Raw genomic sequence first — 9,106 nt, forward strand, 5'->3', positions numbered from 1 at the left:
ATTATTATTTAGTTGATGTATTTTAATGAAATTAATTATTTGATTTTTGTATTTTAAAAAATATATTATTTAGTCCATGTATTTTTCTTTCATTAAACTACTTAGTTTTTTTTATAAATTTTCTGTTATTTATACTATTTAAATTACTATTTAGTCCTTCTATTTTAATGAAACTTATTAGTTATTCCTTATATTTTGAAAAACACTATTATTTAGTCTTTCTATTTTAATGAAACTAATTAATTGGTCTATATATTTTGAAAAATATAATATTTTAAAAAATATATTTTTGGATAAAAATAAAAATTTTACTATGTGGAGACAAAATCAGAATTTACATATAACTTTTTTAAATTTTCAATTTCTTAGACATTATTTTTATGTTTTCTTTACTGTAAAATAATTTTTCTTAATTATTTAGAAATTTAAAGAAATTGACTAGCTTTTTTTGTGTGGATAGCTTATATCATTTTTATCAACGGATAAAAACAAAGAGAAAAGAAGGGGGAAGAGGATGTGGGTGTAGAGGAGAAGAAACATGTAGAGAGAGAGAGAGAGAGAGAGAGAGAGAGAGAGGAGAGAGAGTATTTAGATAGTTTAGATATATAAAATAATTATAAGACTAAATAATTAACTGAGTCAAATTACAGGCATTAACTAGTTTCAAAATATAGAGATTAACTAATTAGTTTCACTAAATTAAATAAATGAATTAAATAATAGGTTGATCAATATTGACTATTGAAAAAATTGAGGTAATGACTAAACAGTTTAATAAAAGTAAAATACAGGAATTAAATAATATATTTTTCAAAATATAGAAACTATATAATTAGTTTCACAAAATGCAAATGGTAAATAGTAATTTGTCGAAAAAACTTCACAATCAGATGTAATTTAATTGTTTTTTTATACTCTCAAACATGAAATTAATAAGACAAATATAATTTTAAAATATAAATATTTACCTAAAATATAAAAAAAAATTATATAGATTTTTAAATAATTTTTTTTCATAAATAAACAAATATATAAAAGTCAAACCTGTAGAAAAATCTTTGAATAAACACATGATTATAAGTCAATTAGTTCCCGATGATGAGTTTGAGCCTAAATACACAATTAAGGGCCAAATTAACTTGCAAATTCAAAATAATTTTATAATTAATTTCCAATCAGAAGCCAACTATATGTAAAATTAATTAGTTCAATAATCAGTCCAAATCAAACCAGGTCAATTAGATGGCATCACATCAAAAATATTTTTAATTAATTAATTAATTAATCTTCAACCAATATCATGTGTGATTAGGATTGTTAATCTTTGGTCATTCTTGATATTTGTATATCTGAAAATACACATATAAGTACAAGGTTTGGTTAGCTTGTGTTCCTGTTTCCTAGTGTTTCTTGTTCCTTATTCTCTGCATATCTTGTAAAATACACAGGTGTTTGTTAAGTAACTGATGTAATAGAAGATTTGGTCAAATAATTATCATAAAATAATAGATTAATTATTTGGCTTAAAATTAACTAAGGATTAATAGATAATGATGGGCGTATCTAGTTAGGCATTTTCTTGATTTTGTTGAACTAGTTTGATAGTATTGCTGATGTTATATGCACCTAATCTTGTAAGTACTCAATTGAGAGACCCAAATAACTAATTTTTCTATTCAGTATTTCCACTTTAGACTCAGGATGGCAATTCCTTTATAAAGATTGTCACAGTTTTTCATGCCCATCCAAGTCAATAGTAGAGAAGAATAAAAAAAAAAAAAACTTTTTTTTTACTACAATTGGCTCTAATTGGGCTCAAATTTGAGACTTCACAGTTCTGAAGAAGACTCCAATATCATTGAACTAATACCTACTAGTAGAAAATAACTACTTGCTAATATCAATATCCACGATATTTTTTGGAAAATCGTAACGTTCTCTTCGAGAATATATATATATATATATATATATATATATATATATATATATATATATATATATATATATATATATATATATATAGTATCCTCTCTCTTATAAAAATTATGAATCTTTCATATGATATAAAGACTAACCGCCATGTAATAAGGGAATATGCATATACATTGAGAGCATCTAATAATCTCTCAATTTCTTGATATTAGAAAAAAAAAAGGCATGGATACATGGTGGGAAAAGGCACCAAACCCCAATCCTACCCATAAACGTTTGCCCAACCCACTAATCTTCTTCATCTGCTTTTCTAGACAATTTCTATGGAAACGACACTCTAAATGATTGGATATGAATTTGTCATCAAGGGCTAATCACTCTGAAATTAATTGATTTTGTAGTCAAATTAGTCTATAAATTTTATTTTTAAAGTAATTAAGTTTCAATTTCATATTAAAAGCTTAAAATATGTGTTCAATTTAATAAAATTGGGACTTAATTGCATAAAACTAAAACTTGTAGATTAATTTGTCTACAAAATTAATTTTGAATTGATTTTCTCTTTAATGACAAATTCACGAATAATTATTATCATATCAATAATAACGATTAAGCTTTAATTTTAAAAAACTTGAGGTTGGTTATATAATTTTTTTATAAATTAATCTTACATTTATATTTAAAAATTATAAAATTTTAATATCATGATTATGATGAATAATTAAAATAAATTCGTTATACATGAAATAATTTCCCACGAGATAATTTCCCGAGTTGGGCCGGCAAATGGCTACTTAATCCCATCAGTGTCGAATTCTCAAACGAGGGTTTCAGGCTGGGCTGCCCACAAGTTGGGTTGTTATTAGTCCAAGTCCATAGCTCGGGCTTCCATAAGCCCTGCGAAAGATCCCATTGGATTTGAGTGCTTTTAAGTCTGTAGAGTATTTAAGTTTTTATTTATATATTTTTTTTTTTAATTATAAACTCGATTAAATTTAACTCTGTTAATAGATTATCCTAGCTCATCTAACCCTCCTACCCCCTTCAGCTGAAATAACAGGGATGCTTTTTCGGTTGCTTTCAGCTTGTGTCTTCCGTCATATGGCCTTTGAAAGTTTTGTCCTTTTCATGGACTAAAGGCAAAGGTTTATCTTCAACAGGCCTTGCAAATTATCTTAATTTAGATCCATATCTTATCATCACAAAACGTCAAATTCTTTTTGGAGAGTTTTTCTTGTGACAGTGGCATCCCACCTATCTTTTATCAGATAAGGCCTGCAACTGAATGGTGGTGGGCATCTGAATTGAGTCAAGTTCAGATGTGCAAGTAACTGCTTTATTCATCTTTTTGATTTCTCAAGTGTCTTGCTTCTTGACGAGAAATTAGAAGCCAGATTGATACACAATGGCTTACTACAGCTCTAGCTATTATATGGATGATCATGGTGAGTACGATGGGGATTACCCTTTAACCCATTCCTATAGTAGTTATGATTCTGCTGCAGTTCAAGATTCAATGGCTTATTCCAGCTACAAGTCCAATGATTACCAAATTTTTGCCTATGATCCGATTCCTCTTTTCGTTGCCTACGATCCTGTTTCAAGCTATTCAAGAACTGCATATTCTGTATCCACTTCCAGCGAACCCAAGTATATTCAGTATGATCCTGATCTTTACTTTCCTGCTCAGACTCAGTTCATCATATCTTACTCTGTTTCAGAGTCTGGAGAGCCTGATTTTGAAGAATATGATCCAACACCTTATGGTGGTGGCTATGATCTGACTCAGACCTATGGCAAACCCCTTCCACCTTCTGATGAAACTTGTTATCCTCGCTCCACGCATGATCTAGGTACCTTACCCTTAAATGGAGTCTCTTCTGTGCCGATAACATCCACTATTGGAGAAAAGGAAGTTGAAGAGCTTGCAAAAACACCCCCGAGCGAAAGCCAACCACAACCACCCGCCATCAACGAGACAGAGCAGCAGCAGCTAGGTGAGTATGACCATGACCATGGCAATTCTCAGAGGGAGCCTTTAGACTTGTATCCTGGAGAGGAAAGCAAGGAAAAGTATGGTGATGATCACTCTCCTTGGTCTGGGTATGGCAACGGATATGAGTATGAGAAACAAGTGTCAGTGCCTGAAATTCCATCTGGGTATGGGTTGGAAGCAATGGATCTTTGTGAAGGTTTATTTGGGTACTGGCCCTGCCTGACTCGTTATGCAAGGAGAGTGAACGATTGTCAACAAGTTGCAGATTATGGAAATTGCAGCAATCAATGGAAAGAAAGTGCTGATTATCTGTTTGGGAATCCATATCCATACGGCGAAAGAAGTGATGATGCTCGCAGTTATGGGAACGCTGTGTATAGCTATGAAAGGCATTATCAGCAAGTTGAAGATTCATGGTCTGCATAATTTCAGAATAATCCAATTCTTGTACCAAAATCTCCTTTGTAATGTTGTTTTTTATTCCTTGTCTGCCCCTCTAATTTATACTAATTATTTGAATAATTCCACAAATAGTGGATTATTGATCATTTCATTTTTGAAATTGGAATACAGAGAAGGAGAAATTGAAGTTACGTTGATTTATTTGCATCCAGGTTTCTGCAATTATGAATGTTGATTGCTGTTGAGGTATCAGCACAATCAGGTTTATGATTTATTGACAAGGCATGAGCGTGGCTGTAATGGAAGCAGCTATTATTAGAAATAATAGATGGTTACCAGGTAATTATAGGAGAATGCTCTCACTTGATGCACCACCATCATCATCATCTCCATCTATAAAAGCCTGAAACTATGACATGATGATGCTCCTCTCGTATTTTCTGCACTTAAAAAAGTCTCACAAATTATATGAGATCGAACGCCAAAAAATTTATGGGTTGGCTTGCACCAAATGAACAACAGGGGTGAACATTATTTGACTCAAACCAAATAAATCAAAGTAAACCGCCTTAATTCAATAATTCGGTTCAGTTTTTAAAATAATTTGATTCGGTTTGATTTTATATTATAAAGATTTCAGTTATTTTGGTTCGGTTTAATTATGAAGAGAAAAAAAAATTGATTAAATCTAACCAAATAATTTTATTAATTTTTTATTTGATTTATTTTTATGAAAAATTTATGAATTATATGTAATTATATATATATATATATAAATTGTTTAATTTCATTAATTAATAGTTATTATGTTCAAATCAAAGTGAAAATCAGATCAAATAACTTGAAAATAAGTCTAAATTAAAAAATCAATAAAAAATAATATCGATCTGTTTAAATTTAACCGAAATAAAGCGGTTCGATTAGATTCAATTTTTCATCAATTTTGATTCGATTTTATTTCTAAAATTTGTAATTCAGTTTTTGTAATTTAATTCGATTTGATTTGGTTCAGTTCGATTTGAACCGAATGCTTACCCTTAAAGAACAATAGTGTGAAGGGCATAGGTAGACCAAAATTAAAACTGGATCAATTTAATTTGGAATTGATAAAAATTGTCTTTAAATTAAACTCAAACCGACTGATTTATATTTGAATTAAAGTTAATTTTTAAAAAAGAAAATAAATTAAAAGAATTGTAAAATGTTTTATAAAAATAAAAAAATATATTTTATTAATTAAAAATAAAATATATAAAAAAATATAAATCAACATATTATATTTTTACATAAATGAAAGATTCGCCCATGTTGGTAAAATATATAGATTAGCTCTCAAAAAAAATCAAAAAAAAAACACACAAATTCAATATTTTTGTTTTTTATTTTGAAATTTTAATTTTAATATAAATTTTTTTTTTTTTTAAAAAAAAAAAAATGAATATATATATATAATATAATTAAAAATTTAATTTATTTTTTTTTTTTTTAAAAAATTTTTTTTAAAAAAAAAAAATTAAAATTTAAAAATTTAGTTTTTCCCATTCCCCTATTCTACTTGCCCAGCCAAAGCAGCAAAGAAAAAAAAAAAAACCAAATTAAAAGTCAGTAAAATATTATTTGTGCCATTGTTTTGTGTTCAACAATTGCAAACAATAATAAAATTTTATATTTAAGCATTTTATTTACATAAATAAAATATTTCACTTTCACTTGTTAGAAAATATAATTTTTTGGGTAATTAAGCCAATTAAAATTAGCTCTATTTATTTTAAATTTCATGATCATTTTGTACCTATTTTATACCATTTGATGGAACAAAATAAAACCTTTATAAATATTTTGAATCTTAATTTAACTTTTTAAATTTTATTAATTTGATTTATAAATTTTGATATTATTTTTTATTTTAACAATTGAGTCAATTAAAAGTTAAAATAATTCTAATTTATTGACATGACACATTAATTAGACTTAAAAATTATTTTGCAATCCATAATTCTTTAAAAAATAAAATTTTAATTTTTTTCATATTGCATAGCCTTTCAATCCATTGAAACAAAATTAATAGTATTTGCGTTGAGTCAGCCCACTAAGAAGTGAAGTATTTTTAATGGGTATTAACTCTATTTATAATATATTAAATATTTAATCTCATTTAAAAAAATAAAAATATTAATTCACTCATATTAAATACTCATTAATAAATAAAATTTTAAATTAAAAATATAAAATTAGGTTAAAAAGTTAACAATTTTAACCTATATTACTGAAGTTGATCTTTATGAATTATTGAGAGAGAGAGAGAGAGAGAGAGAGAGAGAGAGAGAGAGAGAGAGCATGAGAGTATATGCAAGACAAAGTTAATATTTCTGAACCCAATTTTTTTAATTTTAAAAAAAAATTGTGAATTCATGAATTAAAAAATTGATATAATCAAGAAAGTTAATCTTAAAAATATAATTAATTTCTATTATGTAAAATTTATTTATTTGTCTTATTTTCTTTTATATATTTTTTTATTTTATTGACAATAAATAAGTGCATACAAAAATATAGTATTTCTATTTTTAATTGACCTTTCTATTCATAATTCTTTTTTACCAAATATTATTGCTCATTATGTTGGCTTAATAATTTGTTTTTGACATTTTTAATGATGATATTATTAAAATAATGGATATGTAACATCAATATTTATCTTTTTTATTAACCTTCATTATTTGAGTTTATTTTCATGTTTTATATATTATTATTTTATTATATTTTGATAAATAATATAAATATATTAAGAGAAAAAAAATAATATGAGAGAAAAAAAATCATGTAAAATAAAAAGATATTATAAAAAAATAAAAAAAATGTTGAAAAGAAAAATTAAAGTAATAATAAAATCAGAAAAAAAAATTAAACTAATTAGAATTAGAAAATTATTATTTTATATACATATAGAATTCAAAAAATCTATCTACAAAAGCTCATAAATTGTTTCTTATCTTATTATTATTATTATTATTATTATTATTATTATTATTATTATTATTATTCAATAATTAGTATGCTACATATAAAAGATTTTGATCATCATCTATTAATTTATAATTTTTTTAAAAAATAATAATTATTCATATATATATATATATATATATATATATATATATATATATATATATATATATATATATATATATATATATATATATATATATATATATATATATAATTAGATAGCCAAACTTGCAAGATTCTCTATTATAATAAAACTGAAAGAATGCGTTTAACGAGTTGGATAATATTAGCGTGAAGAAGTATAAAAATAATATGTCAATGTATTATATTATTGTACGATCTAGTTTATTGAATATGATGTTATTTTAGTTAAGTCTGATTATTATAAATTTGATTTTCTATAAAAAATAATTTTTATATTAAAATTTCGTTTATTTTATTTAAAATATTTTCTTGCAAAGTATTATTTTTATTTTTTAATTTTTGAAGTATTTAAAATATGGGCCAACAAAAAAATATTTTTTTTATTAAAGTAACATAAATTATTTTTAAGAAAAACGATTTTTATTTTTTTAAATTATTTTTTTTAAAATTTTAATAATTTTATTAAAAATATAAAAACATTTATAATACAATTAAATAATAAAAATATTTTTTTAAATAATAATTTTCATAGAATATATTTTTAAATAATTTTTTTTTGCTAAATAAAAGAGTTTATATTTATATATAGATTTTTATTATTTGAATTATATGTATTTTTTTTTTAAATTTCGATAAGTTTAAACCTCAGTTACATCTTATATTTCTTAAAAAAAGTTTAATTTAATTTATTTTTAATTTTTTATTTAATTTAAATAAAAAATTTTAACTTTTAAATTTAATTTAACATAAAAACTAAAAAAATTAAGAAATTAAACTTCTTAATTTTTAAATTTTAATAAAAAAATAAAAAAAATTTAATCTCAAAATTAAAAATTAAACTACTTATTTTTTTATTTAAATCAAAATATGAAGAAATTTAACTCATTAATTTTAAATTTTAAGTTAAATTTAATTTAAATTAAAAAATTTGAGTTAAATTAAATAAAAAATTAAAAATATATTAAACTAGACTTTTTAATAATGGTGGCGATAAAGTTGAATAATTTATTAATTTTATATAAGTATATATTAAAATATTATTTAAATTATTTTTTATAAAATGGGATTATTTTTTTTTATTAAATGCATTTATCAAATTAAATTGAATATTTTTTTTTAAGCTTATGATTGGTTGCCTTCTGCCAGGCGTTATGTTTGATATAATCGGATTGGATTCTTTATACCTGTTTTTGTGTCTTCATTAAATTTTAACTTGCACTAAATCACAATTTTTTAATTTACTATTTTATCCTCGTTTCTATCCAAATCTACATTTTATTTACTTCATTGCCCTCCGCAACGGCCGTCACGGGGATCCGAGGGTTCTGCATTATTCATTATTATCCTTTTTTTAAAAAAAAAAAAAAAATCAGTTTGTATCTAATAATAAAATAAGTATCTAAAAAAAAAAATCTGATTTTGAGAATTTGAATGACTTTCAGATATCCTTTCCTTATTCCAAGGGATTATAATATTTATAATATATTTGACATTATTATTATTTAATTAAAAATCTTAAAATAATAAATTATATTTTTATTTGATGAAAACTTGTTAAACGAGATATTGAAAAGTAATTATTTTTTCATTTGAAAATTAAAATTTTATATTTAAAATAAAAGAATT

The 9,106-nt window shown here is 23.9% G+C and overlaps 1 protein-coding gene across 1 annotated transcript; it reads left to right on the plus strand.

Moving 5' to 3' along the window:
• Positions 1–3,337: 3,337 nt before the first annotated feature.
• On the plus strand, positions 3,338–4,354 carry LOC131170361 (uncharacterized). The gene has a single exon (XM_058129415.1). It carries the CDS (start codon positions 3,338–3,340, stop codon positions 4,352–4,354), a length of 1,017 nt encoding a protein of 338 aa, XP_057985398.1.
• Positions 4,355–9,106: the final 4,752 nt, after the last annotated feature.

The sequence above is a fragment of the Hevea brasiliensis genome, chromosome 11 (assembly GCF_030052815.1).
Source record: "Hevea brasiliensis isolate MT/VB/25A 57/8 chromosome 11, ASM3005281v1, whole genome shotgun sequence".
Taxonomy (NCBI): domain Eukaryota; kingdom Viridiplantae; phylum Streptophyta; class Magnoliopsida; order Malpighiales; family Euphorbiaceae; genus Hevea; species Hevea brasiliensis.

Bases quoted from the DNA above. Each gene is read 5' to 3' on its own strand.
- LOC131170361 (XM_058129415.1), top strand. From the start codon at position 3,338: ATGGCTTACTACAGCTCTAGCTATTATATGGATGATCATGGTGAGTAC.